The sequence below is a fragment of the Otolemur garnettii genome, unplaced genomic scaffold, assembly GCF_000181295.1.
Source record: "Otolemur garnettii isolate 467f Iridium unplaced genomic scaffold, OtoGar3 scaffold00091, whole genome shotgun sequence".
Classification (NCBI taxonomy): Eukaryota; Metazoa; Chordata; class Mammalia; order Primates; family Galagidae; genus Otolemur; species Otolemur garnettii.
In genome coordinates this window covers 5,282,361-5,305,223 of record NW_003852486.1, presented here as the reverse complement: position 1 = coordinate 5,305,223, position 22,863 = coordinate 5,282,361, and the positions used below count along the sequence as shown (strand labels likewise).

The 22,863-nt window shown below is 51.5% G+C and overlaps 1 protein-coding gene across 6 annotated transcripts in view; it reads right to left on the bottom strand.

Moving 5' to 3' along the window:
* KCNN3 (potassium calcium-activated channel subfamily N member 3) overlaps window positions 1-22,863 on the bottom strand; it is a 146,600-nt gene that overhangs the window by 101,009 nt on the left and 22,728 nt on the right. For all 6 annotated transcript variants that reach the window (XM_012808658.1, XM_023516403.1, XM_023516404.1 and 3 more), the window contains exon 2: window positions 796-891. In XM_012808658.1, the coding sequence (XP_012664112.1) occupies window positions 796-885 (90 nt within the window). In that variant the 5' untranslated portion in view covers window positions 886-891. The remainder of the gene's footprint in view (window positions 1-795; window positions 892-22,863) is intronic.

The following is a 22,863-nucleotide window of genomic DNA, read 5'->3' as shown; positions in this document are numbered from 1 at the left end:
GCTCCTCCAGCCAACGGGTGGGGATAGCTGCCAGATTCACACATACTGGAAAAGAAACATCTGGATGCTTGAGAGCAGCCCTGGCCGCCCGAAGGGCTGGAGGCTCAAGAAGATGCCTCAGATCTATTCATCCTGCCTGACCCGCCCGGCCCATCCTCCCCAGGTCAGCCAAACTGGATGTACCTCCAGAGGCCCAGCTGGCCCTTCACTGGGCGCCACGTCATCCTCAGCAGCAAGAAACAGGCCTTCTCAGCCAGATCTGACTTGGTTTGATTCTGTCTACAAAGTGGCAGGGTAGAGCCTGTGCCCTTCAGGAATGCAGACTCACTGGTGGCATCTGGTACAGTGTGTGCATATGTGTGCACTGTGTGCTGTGTGCATGCATACATGTGTATATGTATGTGCGTGTGTATGCATGTGTGTGTGTGCGCATGTGTAGTGGGAAGCAGGAGGCAGGTGTGCCCCCCTCAAGTCCAGAGACGACCCATCCCAAGGCAGACAGGTCCAGCACCTCAGCAGAGGCTCTCACAGTGCCCGGTGCCTAATGAGGGTCCTAAACAAGGCAGCCATGCTGATCATGAAGCCACATGTTTGTCTCCAGGATCCCCAAATGAAGATAATGTCACAGCTGTCCTAACGCCACAGGGAAGCCTCACTATTCTCTCTCTCATCGGGGTCCAAAATGGAAAAGAAGGGCCAGGGCCTTGGACACCATCTCATAAAATCACCCAAGCAGCTACTAAGGTGGGGACGAGCGCGGACACTGCATGGGGGTCGGGGGTGGGGGGCACCTACCTGGACTTCACGAGTGTGGTAGGCGATGATCAAGCCCAAAAGGATGAGGGTGGACAGACTGATAAGGCATTTCAGGGCCAACGAAAACATGGAATCCTGCGGGAAAAACGGAAAGTGAGGGTTAGGGAGGGCCAGGAAGGAACGTCTCACTTTACACTGAGGCTGTCAAGGGGGAGGACAGAGGACAAAGGAGGGACTGTCACCAGCCCTCCAGGGTCACAGAGTAAGCCTGAGCCACAGAAGGCCCTTGCACTTGGCCTGCCAGCTCCATCTCTGCAGCCACCCCGAGCCTCTGTCTCCTAGGGCTAAATTGCATCTGTACCCCAGGAGAGCTCTGCTCGGGCATGAGGGGCTGTGTCTGTTGAACACACAGGGCTCAGCCTGCTGATGTCATATTCAGACTTTTTGCTTCTGTGTTCATAAGTGAACATGATTCTTTTTTGTGCCACTATTATATAGTTTGGGTACCAATATTATGCCAGCTTGGCCCCTGTTTTCTCCAACCAACCCAACCCAGAGGGTTTCCTGAGGTAGAATTCTTTCAGGAATGAATTAGAATGTCCTGGCAACTCTGTCATTGCCTGGCTCAGGCCAAGGGCAGAGGAAGGAGGCCAGGGCCAAAGAGGAGCTTCTGGAGACAAGGGGGTATGAGGGCAGAGAGGAGCCTTGTGCTTCCCACTAGGTCCAGGTATGTGAGTAAGCGGCCACGTGCCCTTTGCCACATCCTTCCCACCCCAGCACAGCTTAGAGAGCCTGTGGCCTGTGGTCAGGAGCACGACCTCAGGCCATACTGCTGCTGAGAGTGGTCTTGGGCTGCTCATGACACCTCTCTACACTTGAGTACCACACTTCTGACATGATGATGAGGCTATGTCATGAGGCTGTGGTGAAAATTAAGGAGTCAGTGTGTATGAGGTCCTAGGATGGTGCTGCTGTGTGAGTGTGAGCTGGGGGTGAGTGTGAGCTGCTGGCCTCATGTGCTTTGCATTCCCTGCAAATTGCCTCTGGGCTGGGACTCAACCCCCATGCCTCCAGGTGTCTGGCTGCCTGGAGGCAGGAAGACAGGGACAGCCCTGAGCAACAGCAGCACAAGGGTCTAGGAAGCACATTCACGCACCTGTCCAAGCCGCACTCAAGCCCTGACAGGCCCAGCCACACAAGCAGCCCTGTCTTCAAGGGGCTGGCAGTCAGAATGATGCTGGTCTCCATAAGACGCCTCACAGTTTACAGGGCAGTTTCACATGTTGTTCTCGTCCACCCTCTAACAGCCCCTGTAGACACTCCAGACAGAGGCCCAGAGGGGTAAGCAGCTTATGCCAGAGTTAAAAGCCAAGACCTGACTCAGCCTAGAGTACTGCCCACAAGCCCCCAGGTGGGCAGTGGGCACTGCAATGGGAAGCAGGGTAGCAATGTGTGAAATGTCATTTAAAGGGACCTAATGGACACCTTAAAGCAGCCATGGAAGGTGGAATATGATTAATCACCAAGTGAAGCCTCTAGGAGAGCTTGGGGACAGGTCACAAAAGCTTACAGAGGTGGACATGATCAGTGGCACCTCTGCAATGTGAGGTGGTCTTGCCCAGTATAGCACCACTAAGAGTGAGAGGAGGGCTTGGAGCTCAAGCCCAGACTTCCAGAGACACAAGTCCACATCTCAGCCACCCTCTGTGGGCATACTGCCTGTCCTTCAGTCTCACTGTCTGTCTCTCTGACACCATTTCTGAGACCTACTGTGTGCTGGGCACATGTTGGCACTAGACATCCTGTAATGCTAAGAGGCCCTGCTCACTAGAGGCCTGGCTTGTACCCAGATTGTGACTCTTCACCCTGTATGGGCTTATCCAGCTATGGAACAAGGTCTCCATCCCACCTCACCCATGTTCACTCAGCACAGGGGTGTGGGGGTGTGTAAGAGGGCTGGGGCTATGCCAGGCCAATATGGGCACACAAACAGTGGATATAGCTCTGACCTCAGGATATTTCAGTCTTCAAAATTGCTTCTTGGTGCCTGGAGCTCCCCAATCATAAGCCATAGATGGGCTGAAAACAGCAAGCAGTGGATTCAGGGTGCAAGGACTGCTTTAGGACAGGACAGATCCCTTGCAGGAATAAACTGGTGACAGCTCAGTGTTTTCCAGGCAGAAATGACTGTAACTTTCTTTTCAGAGGGGTCTCCTCCCCTGGGAAGGATCTGGGATCAGCTGCACATTTCAGCCTCTGATTTGTTTCTTTTGGCAGAAATTAACTGGAATGAGAATCTAAGCCCATCTCCATCATCTTTACAGGAAGAGGTGCAGGGGAGGGACAGGTGCCTTTTCCTTTTGTCCTGAAGCTCAGAGCCTCCCCATTCACAACCCACTTGCCCTTGACTCATACAGCCCCAGGAGGACCAGGCTGTGTGCTGGACCCCTGGGGCCTCAGGACACACTACACAGGTCCTCGCATTCACCACTACACATCAATGAAAAGTGAACCAGCAACCAATTCTAACAGGTGGAAAATGTGCTGAAGACAGCTGGATGGACTTAAAATGTTTTCTATTTGTTAATAATGTTGAATTATCATCTTTGCCTCCTAAAAGCCAATGGAGCTCAAAATGGATAGGGTTCTTTTGTGGTGGTGACACAGGATGCCTGCCACACCCAAGGTGCCCATCTCAACTCCCATCCAAGGGCCAAAATGGGACGTGTGGGCTGGAAGGAGTCCTACAGTCAACTGGTCAATACTTTCCCTCAGACTCAGAGCTTCTCAACACCAGAATATTAATCCTTAACACACAGGAATGCTTAGGATTTCTATCTCATTCACCAAAAGTCATTTTTAAAGCCATTTATTCCTACATGCCCAAAAAATATTCAAGTGGTTAAATATGTTTGAGACTGGCCGGTGATAGAACACTACAGAGCCACTAGAAAACACTTTTGTGGAGGATATTTTAAGACTTGAAAAAAAGTTGACGATATAATATCGTATCGTCAGAAATTCAGATCCCAAACTGTATATATATTATTTAGAATACATTGTTATTTTCAATTCTTTTCTTTTTTTAATGTAGAAAAAGACTGAAAATACATCAAATGTCCTGAATTACTGGGGTATTTTTCTTACTGTCATTTTTCTTTTCTCCTCAAAATTTCTACAAGATATACTATTCTTAAAATTGAAATTTTTTATGGCTTTTTGGTTTTTAATCTGAGCCCTGGACTGCTAGAAAAAGGCACCCATGTAGACAGGGTGGGTCATCTGTATTTGTGACATGGCAAGCACCCTGCTCGCCTGAGGGCAGACTCACACCCCTCTGTGGGGACAAGGCTCTGAAGCTTCAGCCTTACAGAGACCATCTTACCTTCTCACAGCCCGTTTCCCTTGTCTCATGCTGTCCAATGTAATGGCACCCAGCTCTCAGCATGAGGGTACATTCTCTGCCAAGGAGAGACTGGGGCCTTGTGTGACGTGTGGCTGGGTAGCTCACCCTGGGCTCCAGATGGCTCTGTTGCTGTGCTGAGTCACAGTCTGTCTGGATCTGTGGCACCTGCATGTCCATGGTGCCACCTGCACAGCCAGGTGACATGCTGAGTGCTGTGCTTAGTATTTCTTGAAACTCCTTAGCAGTAATACTTTCCTTTGTATCTAACACTTAGTGAGTCCTAATTACACACCAGCCCCTAGAATAGGTCTTCTACATGCTTTCTCTCAAATCCTCACCCTAAATACACAGTCATAATGTCTCCATTTTACTGGTGGAGAAAACTGTGGAACAGACAGGCAAAATGACTTTCCCAAGTTCACACAGCTGCTCTATGCCAAATTTTTCTATATACCATGCTTTTCCCCTGCTATAAAATGATGTAGGCTCCCACGTGGGATGGTAAGTTCCTGTCAGCCAGCAGAGTCTGGCTACACCCACCAGGTGCTACAGAGGAGGCTCCTAGCAGGGGAGAGGGTCGACCTGAAGTCCTGAGACATCTTCATCTGTGGGTCCCAGTCCTGTTCCAGCCATGAGCCACCCCTTCACAGGCCTGTGGTTTCCCATTACAAATGACAAGAATCTGTAATGAAGCACAACTATGGGGCCTAATGTGCAAGAAGCGCATCATGAACCCACTTTTACAGAGGAGGAAGCTAATGCTTTAAGAAGTTACAGAACTTGTCCAAAGGGCATGGCCAGCAAGTGGCAAAGGCAGGATTTGCAGAAGCCAGACTTTACACCTAACCTATCTGCCTCCACGTTCCCATGCCCAGGCCAGGCCCCAACACCCTCACCTGTTCCTACGGTGGTGCCTTGCTAGCCCTCCATTTTCTGCAGGGAGGTTTCTCGGCACGGCTCCAGCCCTTCCTCTCCTGAGGCTGTGTGGATGGTGATGGAGTGTGTTCCCTGGCTTCTGAGCCAGCCACATAAATTGCTCTCCTGGCCTGCCTTGTAGCTTCCAAAGACAGACCAGAATTGTAATGATCACTGTATATCTTCCCAGAGACTCTGAAGTTCTAAATGTGTTTTATCATTTGGAACATTGCAAAATACAGAAAGCTATGCTTACAGGCAGAGTCCTGGTGGGGGGGGGGGTTGAACTGAGAAAAGGTATGCAGGCTCCTTCCCCAACCAAGCTGACACCCACAAAGAATGTGCATCTGTATGCACATGTGGTCCATTCATGATGTCTGTCGCTGGCTGGAACCCCCACCAGGGAAAGAAGAGTAACATCTAGGTCTGTACTAACTGGATTAAGGTCTGATGTGTCTCTCTGACATCCTTACATTTTGTGCATTCAATTTGGGAAATAATTGATCTAGAAATCTTTTTTAACAAGGTTGACGTTTCCTTCAGTTTCATGGAAAGGCTCCAAATTGATTGACATTCAGCATCAGCGGATGACTATGGCTTTATGATGGTCTTCCTAGTTAGACACTTGCTAATTAATGCTATGCAAATTAAGCCAGCCTCTGCTCCACTAGCAGGAAAGACCACGCTCCTGGGAGACCCGGGCCCTTCCCTTGCACATCTTTGCCAAGCCCACATTTCTTCTTTCCTCCATTCTTACCTGCCCTTTCCACTCCTTCTAATCCTTCACCCCAGGCATATCTCAGTGCAGGTTCCTCCTCCCAGATGGAGCTGCACCCCAACCCTCGCCAGACTCCCAGTGACACCTGCCACCAGAGTCCTATTTGGGTCATTCCTCATCCCTCTGGATCCTTGGAGAAGTAGGTGATTCTGTCACAATGGGATGGAGGCCTCTGGGGACCTGAGAAGACAGAAGTGTCAGGATCCTGATGCTTCATAGCCAAGAGAGGTCTGGAAGAGGATTCCTGGGCTTGGATCAGAGGGCACAGGGATCTCGCCTGCCTTGGCCAAGTCAATGCACTCTCCTATGCCTTTGTCCCCTGATAAAGTGAGGCTCCTGGACAGATTGGTCCCTGTAACTCAGCAAAGCCTGATGGCCAAGGCACTGGGCATGCTCACCGTAACATGCACATAAATCACAGGGACACTTCAAATACACATGCCATCCTTTTGTTTTAGCAATTTTCTTTTCCCGGGCATTTCTATACACAATGAAATGGAGGGGTGCGTAACGGTCAGCCACAGCACCCACTCACACCATGTTCTCAAATAGAACACGGCAATGCTATCTTTAGCCACAGGGACTAAGGAGGAAGATTTCTATTGTCTCTTTCTGAATAACATGGGATTTTAAACCAAAAGGCCAGAATTCAAGTCATGTCTTTGCTACTTATTGGCTATGTGACACCAGACCAGTACCTTAACATCTCTGAGCCTCTGGTTTCCTTTCTGCAAACAAGAACTATCCTCACTTTACTCACCAGTGTTAGGGGATGAGATGAGAACACACAAATAAAAAAACTCATGATTTTCACACGAAGAGAAGCTCTCGTTCACTCCTGGCCCAGTGACCTCTCTCTTGCTACACTGACATGGGTGCAGGTCACTCAGCTGGTCCTCGGTCTACAACCCTGACTGTAGCTCCAAGATCAGTAGTTTGTGGTTACAACAATTTATAAAGATACCTCTCAGAAATTTCAGAAAGACACTGTTGGCAGTTAGCAGTGGCCAAGCTCCTGCTTGCTCACCATTCACACAACATGCACTCACTGAGCTCCACTGTGTCCAGACATCAAGCTGACACCTGTAAGACGCCAGGGAGTCCCCACCCTTCAACCCCACTTGCCATGCCTGAGTCCCCCCACAGGAGTCCCAGGAGCCTGGGGGGAGGGTACCTACCACAGCAGGAGATCTCACTGCTGCCCTTCCTATACCCTGGTCACCTCACAAGAAGCTTCTATTCTGGGCTCACCTCTCACTCCCACACCAGGGCATGCTAGAGGCGGAGAGCTAAAGCTAAATCATCCATGCTGCTGCCCTCCGAGTCCCAGAGGCAAAAGCAAGGTCATGATGAGCCAGGGGACCAATATTGGGAGGGGCACCTGAGCTGGACCCAAGGCAGATGGCTCCTGGAGCCCGTCCTCATTCCTCCCATATCCTCCCTCAAACAGCATCTGTAAAGCCACCATCAAAGCTGGAGGTTGTCAGTTGCTTAAATATTACTGATAACCTTAGCACCAAGAACCCCACCATCCTGCCCTAGGCCCCACCCATATTCTGACCAGGCCAGACAGCTCTAGTCAGCACTGCCCTGCTGGTGGCCAAGCCCCTCCTACCATCTGACCCTCTCTGCCCCACCAGAGCCGAAGCCCCTGAGGGCAGGATGTTTAAATTTGGCCTGCTTATCCTACAGCCCCATGCCTGGGACACTGTCCAGCATGTGGCAGGGCAGTAAGTATGAACTGAGTGCTGCGTATCTGAATAGGGTGAGATTCTGACATATGTCAACCAGGCAGACACTTATATCCTGAATTTTCAAATCCAGGGAAATTGAAAAAAGATTATTAAAATTATCGCTAACATTCACTGAGCACTCGCCATAGGCCAGCACCATTCATCTGCATTGTGCCCTTAGATACCCTGTGGCCCCAAATGAGCAACGAGGATGCTGAGGCCCAGGGAGGCTCAGTCATGAGTCCCCAGTGCTCAGGGGAGCATGGAGGCTGGACTCACACCTGGCAAGGTCCCATGGAGTCTATGCCCCCTACCTGTCTCATTCTCCTCAAGGAGGCCCCAACTGTGAACCATCAAACCTTGGTCACTTACTAGGTTCAGGCATCCTCAAACTACAGCCCATGGGCCACATGCAGCCCGCCTAGGACATTTATCTGGCCCGCCAGGTGTTTTTACCACCACTGCCTCTCCTGCTTAGCAGCCGACTTGTCCCAGGGCCCACAGTCCGGCCCTCCAATGGTCTGAGGGACAGTGAATTGGCCCCCTGTTTAAAAAGTGTGAGGACCCCTGGGTGATGGACAGCAAAAAACCTATGGCCAGGCTGGGCCTGCACTGACTCTGCACTGACTCTGGCCCAGACCAGGCCTGGTGGGGAGAGCAGGTGGGAGACTCAAATGAGGGAGGTCAGAGGTTTAGGAATAGAACTCATCATGTTAGGCTGCCCCTGGTCTTTCTCTAGAGAAGATGGAATCTGTCTGTGGGACCTCATCCAGTTAATAACAAGGACATTCAGGTCTGAGCAGAGGGTGGACTGGTAATGTTTAGTGAAGCCAGAGTGACTAGGACACCAATTAAGAGGAAATGATCCTCCTGGGGCCTAGCTCTCCCGCTGTGCAATACCCTGAGGCAAGAAGGAAAAGGTCATTTAGAAGACCAGCTCCCAAAATACCACAGCAAAGGGGTCACCCCTTTAGGCCGCAAACATAATTCCAATTAAGGAGATGGCTTTCGTTATTTACAAGGTCTGGGCAGAGGGGACCTGGCAAAGGTCTGGGCAGAGGGAACCTGGCATGTCGTGAGCTCTCTGCTTGCTTCTAATTTATTTTCCTGCCCCACTTACAATATTGGCAGAGATTCCATGTGACTCGATCAAACTTTTTATTATATGCCTACTGTGTGCCAGGCACTGTGCTGAGGTAAAATATACACGATGAGATCTCCTTAAAGGCAGTTTGGTGTTTGCTGAGTCTAAGGGAACAGAAGACTGGCCCACTGAACAAAAGCAAGCCCTCAAATGTTAGTCCGGGATGACTGTGGAGCAGCACAGACTCACACCCCGAGCTTGGACACAGAGATAGCTTGAAGCCAGATGGGCTACACCCTACCCTGTGGGGAGTGTGAGCATGGGGACCCACCCTTCCCCACCTGAGGGGCCTAGGCCCCACCCAGAACAACCTGGATCTTCAGGTGAGGTCTGGATACTGACATTTTAGAAACCATCTTGGTGATTCTAACATGCAGACCAGGCTCAGTCTAGCCTCAGATTGTCGGACAGCGACACATGAGCACTGGGGGCCCATGCTCTTGGAGTCAGAGGGAAACTTGGAAGCCACCAGATCCAGTGGTGCTTGGGTCCCCTCTGAGCTTCTTGGTATGTGGTAGTTAGTCTCTGAGGTTACCTCTGGCTAAGAACCCACCCTCAGAGAAGCCCTGAGGACTCTACTTTGAAAAAGATGCTCTTTTTCAAAAGCATCTGCTCCCCAGCAAGTCAACTTAAGCAAAGGCCTCTGCAAAGCCCTGCTCTGATCGAGGCACCACTGAGCCTACACTGAATACTCAGCAAATGAGCCCCTCCCCGGAACACACAGAAAAGCACTGAAGGCTGGTGCCCGCCTCTCTTTCCACATGAGGACACCAGCTAGGGAGGCAGGCTTGCTCCTCTTACAAACCTGAGAACCCAGACAAGGGGGCTTCCAGTCCATGCCCACAGGACCGGGTAATCATGCCTACCCTGTTTTTACTATTTACGAAAATATGACCACTAGCCCTTGAATTCATCATCTGTTCCTCAAAAGGATCCCTACTCTCAAAGTCACCTCCAAACCTGTCACCTAGTCACAGTTTCTTCCTTTTGCTAATAAAAACTGGCTCCTGATTACATTTTGTCCTACCCTTGGCCAGTCAGCAGTTACATTTCTCTTGTGGTGTCAAAAGCCCCCATAGAGGCCAAGCAAGGTGGCTCATGCCTGTAATCCTAGCACTCTGGGAGCTAAGGAGTTCAAGACCAGGCTGAGCTAGAGTGAGACCTTATCTGTGAAAACAGCCAGGCGTTGTGGTAAGTGCGTATAGTCCCAGGACCTTGGAAGCCTGAGGCAAAAGAATTGCTTGAATCCAAGAGTTTGAGGTTGCTATGAGCTATGACACGACAGTACTCTACTGAGGGTGACAAAGCACAACACTGTCTTGAAAAAAAAAAGGCCCCCACACCCTCTCTGGCTTTGACAAAGGCCCACCTGCCACTATGCATCAGGCTTTAAAGGCCTGACACCAACCTTGCCTTGAGAAAGGTGCTCACTGAAGGCCTCTGGTTCCAGCCCCACATCCATCCTGGCAGCCTGGAAGCATAGGTTACAACAAAAACCTTCCCTGAAGCACCCCTAGGTGTAGCCCTGCAAATACTTACTGCCCCTTTCCCCAAGGACATGACCCCATATTTCATCCAGATCGCAGGAAAACCCATTTTCTTAAATGTTCTAGAACATTTGAAACAAATAAATGTGCTTTCTGGATGGCTTGCTTAGAAGTAATTTTGTTTTCTCTTATTAAAACCTATCTGGCCCCCAAACCAATAAAGCAGCAGGAAATCACTTGGCTCTGCAGATAGCTGCATGCTCCCTGCTAGGCTGGGTTTCCAGGTAGAACGGAGTCAGCCTGGCCAGGCGCATGCTGTCCTGGCCCTCCACCCACAAGACTCCCTGACTCTGCAGGGACCACAGGCAGCCAGCTGCAAGGAACTAGCCAAATGCTCTTCACGTAGCTGTGACCTGAAATAAGAGCACTGATTTGAATCACCTGTAGTGATTCACACTTTTTTTTTTTTTTGTAGTTTTGGCTGGGGCTGGGTTTGAGCCTGCCACCTCCAGCATATGGGGCTGGCACCTTACTCCTTTGAGCCACAGGCACTGCCCACGAATCACACTTCTTGAGGCCTATAGGCCACGCCCTCCCTGCCCCACCTCATCACCTCCTGCCCCCAGCACGCCTCTGCTCCCTCTGCCTCTGCACAGATACTGAAGCAGCACTGAGGCCAGTCCCTCCAGCCTTCCCAGGGAATCCCAGGGTGGAAACAGCCTGCCACTCCAAACTGGAGCCAGGAGGCAAACCCATTCTTACCCCGACTCTGGGCAAAATGGTCCCCTGAGCCTGGCAAGGTTTGGCCCAAATGAAAATTTTTAAGACACCCCAGAAATCACATATGGTGAGAAAAACAACCACCTGTGGCTCCACAGACGGCTCTGAAGGCTGCTCCAGAGTTTCCTCACAAGGAGCAGCCCCGCCAGCCCTGTGTCCAGGCCTCCCAGTGTGAGGACAGTGTTGCCTTCCTCCTTGCCTACACCCCAGTCCTACAACAAATATGAGACAACTCTTCCAGCCAACATCCATCTAGTTCAACCCCACTGTGACAAGGAAACTGAGGCTCAGAGAGCCCCTGTCCTGCCCAAGGCCACACACCACAAACAGTGGGCACAAACCTTCCACACGAAGGGTGGGGTCCTGCCCAACTGAGCATTTTCCCAGGGGCAGGGCCAGCCACAGAGCCCCCACCCTCTTCAGCAGCTCAGCTCACTGTGGAGAGTGAATGTTTCTTATGTGGCTCACTCAAGGGCAAATCAGGAGAAATGATAATTACCCTACTCCAGGTCCTCTATCTTCTTTTGGCTTAAAAGTACAAAAGCTTAAACATAAATAAAGGGAAATGGTCTGGAAAAATAACCAGTTGGCATGGAACTACTGCCATTTCAGTGCTGCATAAGAAGTGGAAATACTGTTTTTCAGAAACTCAGCATAGCCATGAGTTTCCTAGCCACTTGGCAGAGGTTTTTCAATTGTTTAGATGTGATGGACGGTGTCGATAGCAGTGGTAGAGACCAAGCACAGGCAGAGTGTGGTGCTTTGTAACACTCCTCACTAGCTCTCTCTTACCAAATTGTGTCCAGCCCACCTGCCTTCTGCTCTAAGGTGCCATCAGTTCCAGGAGTGGGGACCACAGAAGCCCCATGCCTGTTCATGTGCACGCAGGCTTGTCTGAGAGCACTGAGGAAGCCAGAGGCCAAGGCTCAACCTGTGCAGAGCTCTAGGAAGTGGGAGGCATGGAGGCTCCCTGGGAGCCGGCATAGCACGTACAGTGAACTATCGGGGAATCTCTCAATCCCCCCACATATTTGTTTTATCTAACTTCTTCCTCCAAGATCATCCATCTCAGACAGGGGTTCATTCTACCCTACTTGCTTCAAGTCAGAGCTTTCTCAAGGCAGCAGGACCCGGCCATCCCCTAAAGGTACTGCTCTGGGGAATCTCTACAGACTCAGACACCACCAGGACCCCCAGCTGCCTGTTATCCAACAGGCTATCCACCCATGTTCATATAACTAGTGAGCGGAGGACCCAGATTTCAAATGCAAGTCTTCTGACTCCAGGCCTGGAACTGGAGAAGACCCAGGCAAAGTCTCCCGTGAGCCCCCAGCCCTTGTTCTGCACAGATGTGGCCACTTGTTCCCTTCTACTGAAGCCAGATGTGCTAGTTCTCACCCTCTGAGCTCCATCCATTTCCATAGCCACAAAACTCCCTGATCCCAGCCAGCTGCTCACTATCTGCTTGGGGTCAGCCACGGAGGAAGCCAGGCCAAAGGCTGGACCATCTGGCACCATCACCATCTTTAACATCCGTTAAATGAGAGTAAAAAGTCCTTCCTTCCAGGGTTGTTATGAGAAGACAAGATTATAAATATGGAAATGCTTTCCCAGTTAAGTGTCCCATGAGACTAGAACAGTCTTCGTATAGGATGACAGTACACCCAAGTTTACCAGGGAAGTCCAGTCCATACCTGTTGTCTGACATCATTATTACTATGAATAATTATAATATTCTTAAAATGTCCCAGTTTAGACAAGGAATCACACAATCACCTTATGGAAGTGGCATTGCTCCCATGCGGCTGAGATAACTGGGGTCCCTTCCTCTCTCTGCCCCACATCCCTAATTGTCAACCCACTTTGTGTGATGAGAGGAGTTGGGTACAGGGTCGCCATTAGCAGGCCCTTTGCCAGGCATCATTTTGCTAGATCAAAGAAATTATTAGTAGACACCATTTTTAGCAAGGCAGTGTCACAGTGCCTGGATTAATTGCAATTAATTATATGTCACCCTTTTAAGGTTAATTCCATCAATTAGGGATAATCAGTCATGTGCTCAGTCTCCTTTAAACCTTGGTGGCTTCTCAGCATGGAGGAGGCTATGACCATGGAGAAGGCTGAATGTTAGAATGTATTTGCCCCTGAATCATCGTGTCCTGAACGTCAGTTTAGGGCTTTCCTGTTTACAAGGCATTTTCCTGCATAGTTTCCTGTCTGATCCCTGGGAGATAGGGAGAGCCACTCCCATCTCACAGATGGAAAAGCTGAGGCTTGGAGCATTTAAGCCAGCGGTTCTCAATCTGTGGGTCTCGACCCCACAGGAACTGTATTAAAGGGCTGCAGCACTAGGAAGGTTGAGAACCACTGATTTAAGCAATTATCCAAAGTCACAAAGTTAGGATCCCAAATCCTTCCAACACTGTGTTACCAGAACATTTCCAAGTCTTCTTCACAAATCAATGAGTATGACCTAGGTGCTCTTTGGAATGTGTCCCTGACCCTAACCCATGGCCAGGCAGCAGGGACAGTGCCTGAAGGTGGCCAGAGGCATCCCTACCAAGGAGTCAGTGGGAGACATAAAGACGCAGAACCTTCCTTCTAGCCTCCATTCAAAAGAGCAAGGCGAGGGTGGGACTCCCACAGGCCCATCAGGTGTCTGTAGTGCCAAGATGTCGGAGCCAGAGGAAGGCACATGGATCTTGGTGGGCTGTGTCTGGGCCCTGCCCCCCTACCATGCCCTGCACCCACCACAGAAAGTTAGTTCTAATCAGATCTCCAAGATCACCTAGTCTGAAGCTTCATTTTTTGTAGGAGAGACTGAAGACCAGACAGGGAATAGCTAGTGTCCAGCCTGACTTGCCTGGGCCTTGAGCTCCTGGTGTCCTGCTGACCGTGGCTGGGAACCAGTGCTGTCCTGAGTGCCTCTCTCATGGGAAAATTTGCTGCATCTTTTCTTCTTTTCAGCACCCTCATCTCACTCTCCTCACCCACATTCTTCTCTCTTGCACTATTTCTGTTTTCCCGGAAACAGGCTTTCAAAGGGTCCAGGTCTGAGTGGAACTACTAGAATGCGAGACCCCAGGGCCCCTGGGCTCCCTGCACAGCACTCACCCCAGACTCTGGGCTGCTTCATGGCAAGGCCTGTGTCCCTTGTCTCCCTGCCCCCATCACCTCCTGCAGGGCTTGGCACATAGTAGGTACTCAACAAATGCTTGGTAAGTAAATGAATGGACACAACATTATGCCCTAGTCCCAAGGAGAGAACAATCAAGAAAAGTCACTCCATTACCCGTCTCATCCTGTGGTAGTAAATAGCTCTTAGAATTAGGGAGAAAAAAATCTGATCACCTTTAATTTCCTATTCCACTCACTAAACAGATACTTACTTGTTTGGAGCCCACTATTTAAGCCTTTGAATAAAAACACTGTGGTCAAAGACCTGGGAAGGCCCATCCAGCCTTTCCCCAGCACCTTGCCCTGTGCTCTGGGCCTGGGACAGGGTCAGGAAGGCAGCAGAACAGATGATGCTTGTTGGGGAAAGCATGTCTTTCCACCCTCCTGTCTTCAGGGCCTCCTATGGACATGGCTCTGGGGGTCCTTGGACAGGAAAAGACATTGGGGCTCCGGGGCAGCCACTACAGGTAGCGGCCAATGAGCCAGGCCAGAGCAAAGGGAAGAGGCCACAGTGGCCAAATGCGCTGACGTCTCTCCACACAGATGTCACAGTGACTGGGCAGCAACCTGCCTCAGCTGTCTCTTGTCACTTGGGGGAAGGTGAAGCAGGGGTCTAGGCCCAGGGGAGGGAACTGTTTCATTGAAGAGACACAGCTGGGCCCAGAGCTATGTGCTAGGGGAGCCAAGTGGCCTGGTGCCAGCAAAAGCAAGTTCCCCACAGGGCTGAGGGAAGAGGGACCAGCAGCCCTCAAGCCTCTCGGGTCAGAGTGGATGCATCTCTCTCCTTCCAGCTGCTACCAGCTGCTGACTGTGGTGGGATGGCCAGGAGACAGGGCTCAGGTGGCCAGAGGCCAATGAACCAACAAAAAGCACAGGGTGTAGGGGTCAAAGAGGAAGGTAGTAATGAGTGTGGAGAGTGTCAGTGCTGGGACAGGCCTTAACGTCCCCTCATCTGACACACTGGAACACTAGGCCTAAACTTGGCCAAGGTTACCCAGCTCTAGACCCAGATCTGGAATCTAGAGCTAGAATGTAGCTTCCAAGATTCCCCCAGCCAAAACTCCTTCTACTATAGTAGGGAGATTCCTTAGCCAGGAATTTTTTTTTTTTTTTTTTGAGACAGAGCCTCAAGCTGTCCCCCTGGCTGAGTACTGTGGCATCACAGCTCACAGCAACCTCCAACTCCTGGGCTCAAGCAATTCTCCTGCCTCCACCTCCCAAGTAGCCAGGACTACAGTCGCCCGCCACAATGCCCGGCTATTTTTTGGTTGCAGCCATCGTTGTTGTTTGGCAGGCCCCAGGCTAGATTCAAACCCGCCAGCTCAGGTGTATATGGCTGGCACCTTAGCCGCTTGAGCCACAGGCGCTGAGCCTTTAGCCAGGAATTTAAAACACAAATCCTTCCATCCCGTTCCTCAATCCCTTTTCCAGCTCCCACAGCCTCTGGGATGAAGGTGGATCCCATAAGCAGGGTACCTGCGTGATCCCACCCTGCCACCTCTCCAGCCCCCACCTCCCGCTTACACCATTAAGCTCCCAGCTACACTGAGTCACCAGGCACATACCTGCAGAGTGCACAAAGCCGTTGCTTCTCTGGACCTTTGCACATGGCCTATCCTATTCCTAGTCAACCTCTGAGACCAGCTCCCCCTCCAGAGCTGCCACTTTTGTGCCTCCTCTACCTACCCCATTCAGCCTCTTTGGGGGACAATCTAAGGCAGCATCTGTCTACCAGGCTATGAGCTCTTTGAGAGTGGGAACCAGGTCTTTGTCATCTTTCTGTTTCTTTTCCACCCCAGCACCCAGCATAGCACCTGATATCTGAGAAAAACTCCATTAATGTTTGCGGAATTGAGTGCAAATTAAGGAGTGAGGGAACCCAACACCCTTGGCAGTGTCTTATCCCTCATGCAGCTGCTTAGCCCACAGAAGGGTCAGCGCCTCTCAGGACACTCTGACCCTAACTTGCTTTCTGCTCCTCCTCCCACCCTGTACTGGAGGGTGATGAAGTCTCTGGCCACAGCCAGTCATGTGACACAGTAACTTCATGGGAAAAACAGCAACAAGTAACCTGAGTGACACCTCCAGTTGAACAGCAATGGCAGAGCAACCAGGCTGGTAATGGAGTTGCTCCACTGACATCAAGTAAGGTACAGCAGGCAGCCCTCAGGAAGCAGGTGTCACTGTGCCCTCACTTCTCCAAGGCTCTGGGTGCCCACACCAGATGGGCAGCAGATCCATAACCCAAAGGAACTGAGTCCCAGGGACCCTCTGAGGCCCTGAGCAACACAGTTTATAGACCATTTGCCTCCCAGATTCTCTCTCCCTATACAAAATACAAACAGGACACGGCACCTGATTTACATCCCCGGAGCACCACCAGCTGGCAGGGAGGGAAGATGCCCTCACAGCAAGATGACCACAGGGACTTGGCCTGGGGTCAGAAAAGATGGATGCCACAGGCAGTCCACAAAGCAGGCAACCCACACCCATGACAGAGGGCTGTCCAGAGCACAGAGCACACTCCACAAGGGAGGTCACTGGGCTCCAGCTCAGCTCTCACTAGGCAAGGCCAAGGACTCCCTACCACTTGCCTGGATCAAACCTGGCCACAGAGCATCTGAGCCTTTCCAGAGTGGTCCTCGGCCCCAAGAGCATTTCAGGGGCCCTGGGCACAGGTGGAAGTGCTTTGAGTGACAGAGCACAAAGACAAACAGACAGGACAGGGTGTCAGGAGCCACACAGCAGAGACACTTCTCAGAGCTACAGATGGCTCTCAGAGGGTACCAGTCACTATCCCCTTGCCAGGAGCAGGTGGGCAGAGAGGCCTTCAGGGCAGGGCAGGTCACAGGCTGAGGGCCCAGGAGTCAGGGGTTTCTAAGACTCAGCACAAGAACCCAGCAGGAAAAGCACTGGAAATTGAACTTGGTCCATGTGGTTTGTCTATTTGTCTCCTGCAATTTATCTAGTATTTCCTGAAAGGTCGCCAGGTGGTGATTTCAATATCGTAGAATTTGTAGAGATGCTCTAAAAGAAAAGTACAAATTTCACAGGTTTACACTGGCTTAAAGGTAATATATTTTATTAAAAGTATCTATTCTGAGTGTGCTTTGGATGGGATTTGGTGACTGATTGGTTAGAAATCCAAAAGGCCTTGTGCTATTAAAAGAGTCACTGTGGGTTTGGGAGAAAGAAACAGAAATCAGAGGCCTCTGCAAAGGTGCAGGTGGTAGCTGGAGGGACAGTGACGAAAGAGGTCACAAATGCAGGGAGTCAGGTAAAAGGAGGTGAGGGTCCCACATCTGCTGGAAATCCTACAGTCCCTCATGTGCCTCTCTCTGCTGATCCTTAGCTGAATCCACCTTTGTCACTCAAAGGTCAGTGAACAGAAGCTGCTGCCTGAGGAGATTGAGTCCCGGATGTGGACAGAATGGCCTTTCTGAAAACATCTTTTCCCTCAGCCCAACTGGAAGCATCAAGATTCCCTCCTGTGGAGCATGACATCCTGTCAGGACAGCAAGAGACCTGAGGAGATAGGCGTCCTTCACAGACTCGGCCCAGGTCTACAGAGCTGGGCTGACAGGTCCAGGAAGCACCCCCTAACCCAAGCTGCCACACCCACTCCCAGCTGCCAAGCCCACAGCAGGTGTCCATGTCACCTCTGGCCGGGTATCTTCAGCCTCTGACTCCCAGGGGCCCTGTGGCAACCAGCATATCCATCCCAGGAAGGGACTCAGCCCAGTCAGGACCCTGGGGCCTGAAAGGGTAAAAGGGGCAAGGGGTGGGGGGTGGTACTTTTCTGGGTAAAGACCAGCCACATCAGGGTCAGCACCCAAGGCAAACTCGCCATGAAATAAAAATGACCCACCCACACCAGACCCCACATTACACAGAGCAAGAGGCAGAGAGAGGAATGATAATAAAATAATCGCCTCTATGGACCAGGTTCTCCCCCAGGTGCCTGTGTTATCATCTCTAATCCTCAACAAATACTATGACAGTGGTTCTCAAGCTTTGCTGCACATTCATGCCACCCAAGTAGCCTCTTAAAATCCCTGAGTTCACCATTGAAAATCAGAAGATCAGACCCTGGGGGCAAGGAATCAGCAGTTTTTTAAGATCTCCAGGGGATTCCAAATGTTGCAGGTTTGGGAACCACCAATCAAGGTGCTCTTATTACTCACTTTATTAATGAGAAATTGACACTCAGAGAGGCTGGGTCACTGCCTAAAGTCACACAGCTGACAGGCAGCAGAGTAAGTTCGAATAGCTGACCGGAGACAGAGGGGCGTGTCCAGCGTCAGGAGGCAATGGGGGCGGTAGGCCCTTCCCCTCCCCATCTGACGCCATTCAGTTCTTTGCACAATGAATCTTGGCCTAGCAGGAGAGGCTGACCAGGTGTGAGGCAGACACATCCTAGAGCACAGACATCTGGCCAGGACCAGGGAATGAGGAAAGAGGACCTTTGGGAAGCCCCAGGTGGGGACCCACGTCTTCCTTGGCTATGTGACTTGAGGCAGGTCACTTCTCTCCCTGGTCTTCACATTCCTCTCTAGAACAAGGACGGGACAGGACCATATCTAAGTGCCCCATAGCTCAGGGCAGTCCCAGCCTTGGGTGTGAGTGAGCACGAGAGGGAGTGAGCCAGCTCTAGCCCAGGCGAGCCCACACGGTGCAGGCACAGCAGGCCCCACACTCCCTAGCCAGGCCAAGGGGCAGCGCACCTACTGAGCATACAGCCAAGGAGTGGGGCCCTGGGGCAGTACTTCACCCCAAAGTCCATCAGCTCTGCCTCAGCCCGTCACACCCTAAGAGAGAAGCAGAAGGGCTGTGGCCACCTGGCACTACCCCCTTTCTACCCCAGACCACAGCCTCCACTGCTGCTTCCTGGGTGCCGGAGTCTGCTGTCTACTCTGCAGGCCTTCCCTGGCCCCCTCAACATAATTAAATGCTCGGTGCCACTTCTGTCCCTAGTTTCAACCTGCCCCCCCCCTTGCATGTGACACTGTACTGCCATCTGCTCACAGTGCTGTTACCACAGCCTCATAGGTAGAGTATGCATCTAATGGACTAGGACAGCCAAGTGTCACAGTCTGGGAAGGGGCTTTAGAGGGAAGCCCTCCTTAAGACCCTGCTTTGCCACTTCCTAGCCAGCTGTCCAAGCCTCAACTTGCTCATCTATAAAATGAGGCAATAATATCAGAGACGAACATTAAATGAGGTGACACATGTAAGTTAAGTGGCTTAGCACAGGGCCCAGCATGTACAGCAGAGCTCAATAGGTAGAAGCTGGGCATGGTGCAGGGCCGCAGAGCCAGGCACTTAGTAAGCAGGCTGGACTGAAGCATCTGAAGATGTGGAGTCTGCTCAGCCTCTCCAGAAACTGGAGAGGTCCCTGCCCACCACCCAGCCAGGCTGATTCCTATATCCACCCACCATACAGAATATTCCCCTCCCCAGGACAAGAAGCTGCCCCATCCCGACAAACGGGAACTTTCTGGAGAAGCCGGCCACCCAAACCTCACTGTGCCTGCCCAACCTTTGCACAAGGCCCCCAGTGACCATCAGCCTGAGCACCCCACTCTGCTTCCAGAGAATGCCCACTGGGCTCAGGCCTCAAGTACCTCTAAATTGCCAAGATTAACCAGGGCTCAGGAAGGCTGGGAGGGGGACGCAGGAGGGTCTGACAGCCAGAGGCTGAACCCTCCAAAGCAGTGGTCAGAAACACCCAGAGAGACCCGTGGGCGGTCTAGGAGTTCTCTCCTCCAGATGTCTTCTGACCCTTTCCTCCCATAGCACCTAAGAACAAGCCACTTGGCAAGAGTTACAATTGCAGAGGGCACTTAACGAAGTCCAGTGCTTCAGCAAGACAGACGTTTGGAGAAATAACGACCCAGGGGACTTCTCAGGGAAGACAGTGTGTATGCAGAGGGCGGCTGTGGGGTTTAATGAAGCCGGTTCTGCAGCAGAGGGGAGCCCAGGGCAGCACCTTCCTCCACACAGCCCCTGCAAGTGGGGGAGGGGACCGCACAGCAGTCTGAAAAGGTAGACACACAGCAAGTAGGGACAGGCTGAGTCTCAGCACATAGCCTGGGACTGGGAAGGGACCTGTCCTCTAGGAACAAATGAGTGTCCCCATCACACAGACTTGGGCAGACCCTCACCCCACTCCTTCCCTCCCCATCCCTCCTCCAGCCTCCATTATGTAAATCAAGTGACTATGCTCATTTGCATAATTCCTGCGTTATTAGTATGTGTCTTGTCAAGCTTTTAGACTTTGTAAAGCAATTTTGCTACCTTTAATGGAGAGTAAGAGATAAAGTTCTAAAGAGAGATTTTCTGTCCTTTTTTCATTAAACACAAAACCATTCTCCAAATGTTAAGCCTGGGAGAGAGTAAGTGGCAGAAATAAAGTGACTTTCAGTTGGAAATGTGACCTCTTAGTCGACACTTGGGCCAGATACTAGACCTGTTACAGGGTACATTGGCTGAGTCTCTTCCATACTCTGACCCTGCAGTGGTCTTCAGTGTGGCAGAGGGGCGGATGCTGAAGATATTATGAGTATGACATCATTCCGGGTTCCTGGGTACCTCAATAGCAACAAACCCCAACTCCACATTTGTGTTGCTTTTCTCTATTTCACAAAGCACTGTCATTCTGCTACCATGTATCTCACTTGGTCCCCACAATGAGTCTATCCAGTTGGAAGGACTACTTCAAGCTCTGTCACCCAAGCTATAGCACCATGACCACACCTCTACCTCCTGGGCTTGAGGGATCTTACTGCCTCAGCCCCTTGAGTAGCTAGGACTACAGGCACCTGCCAAAACACCTAGCTAATTTTCCTATTTTTAGTAGAGATGTAGTCTCACGCTTGCTCAGGCTGGTCTCAAACTCCTGAGCTCAGGTGATCCACCTACCTCAGTCTCCCAGAGTATTAGGATTCCAGCTGTGAGCCACCATGCCCAGCCAGAAGGGCAATATTTTTACCCCCATTTTAGAGATGAGGGAACCTGGGTCCAGAGAAGTAAAGTGATGCCCCTGCAATCACATGGAGCTCTCAGCATTCTTCTCACTATACCAGGCTGCCAAATACCCACCCGTCCCCCACCTGCCAAATGCAGCGCTCCTCCCATGAGCTCAGGCAGCACCTCAAAGTCCTTCTCAACACAGGCCTCTGGCAGCTGGTGCCATTTGTTCAGAGCTGCTACTCAGATAAAACCTGTTTGCTCTTCCTAAACCATACCCTGCCAGCTCCTCAGCATCCAGCCAATGCTGTGATGATGCCACTGGCTTCTGGGAAGTGCTTTTGGGCTAAGCTTAGCCTGGCTGCTCAGCCTCAGGAGCTCCAGACAGCCACCTCACTGGTTCCAGATACAGCCAGATGCCCCTGCCTCTGGGAGCAGATCCAGAAGAGCAAGGCCTTTGCCTGCAAGCCCAGGAGGTTGCTGCTCCTCTCCTATAGGGCTACACAGAACGCCTGAGGCCACTGTGGTTGGTGCACTCCTGCTTTAGAAGGCATCTGCTTCCGAAATGGATGCTGGCCTTGCTGGGCTGGCATGGGCTCCTCTATGGGGTTCAGCCAGAAAAGGGGCCAGCACTGCCAGACCCCACACACACATATTGCCCTGGGGCCCAGTGCCTCAGCCAGCCCCCAGGACACCTCCCATCCTGTACCCCCACTGAGCCACCACCATGCCGCAGAGAGATGCTCCCACAGTCCTCCCACTTGGGCCCTTCCATACCCTGCAAGGAAACCTGTTTAAGTAATAGTAATGAAACCCCAAATATTCATTTTGATCCTCACACACATGCTGTTATGCAGACAGGAGAAAAGTGAACCCTGTCTTCCCCAACCCCCTGCCAGTCCATAAGCCCATGGGGCAGCTCTGGCTCCTTTTCTTTCCTAGTCAAGAGGCCAGTCCCCTCTTGGAAGGTGGCAAGCAGCCTGCCAGTCTCAGGGAGCAGGGTGCTCAGTGCCATGCCCGCCAGCACCAGCTGCACCCTGGCTGGGGGCTTTCCTTCTGGGACCCTCCAGCCCTGGCCTCCTGCCAGGCCAAAGGGGATGGAATACCAACTCTTCCTGACCATGTCCAAAGGGCCAGCACAGGTCTCATCTGGCCCCCGCTCCCTCCCTGCAGCTCCTCACTCCTTACTCCCCCCACCCACGTCACAGGGAGGCACCCTCCCCCAACTCAGGTCTCCTGAATTCAAAATCCACACTGCTACTGTGTCCACAGCTCCTTCTCCAATCTCATCTCCAGCCTCCCCTATCAGCACTCAATGAGTTTGCTTCCTGGTGTTATCCATGTTTCTGGAAGACTATAAGGCAGCAGTGTAAAGGGAGAGCAGGTGGGAGTCCCTGCCCCAAGAGAGGGCATTTATCACTGACCTTGCTTAGATGTGATGGGACATGGTGGTAACAAAAAGCAGACAGACTTTTAGTTTGCTTCATTTATTTTTTACATTCAGTATACCCCTCACTGTCTGCACCCTGAGCAGACTGCTCCGCCTATTGGTACCCCACTGCCATTAGGTCTCTGCAGCCAGTCTCCACGGGCCAGGTCATATACAGGAGATCATAGAGCAAGGGACACTTAGAGCAGAGAAAACTCTGCTTCTCTCTGGTGAAGCCAATTGGGAGTAGCCAGGGCCTTCAAGAATGCCCTTTGGGCTCGGCGCCTAT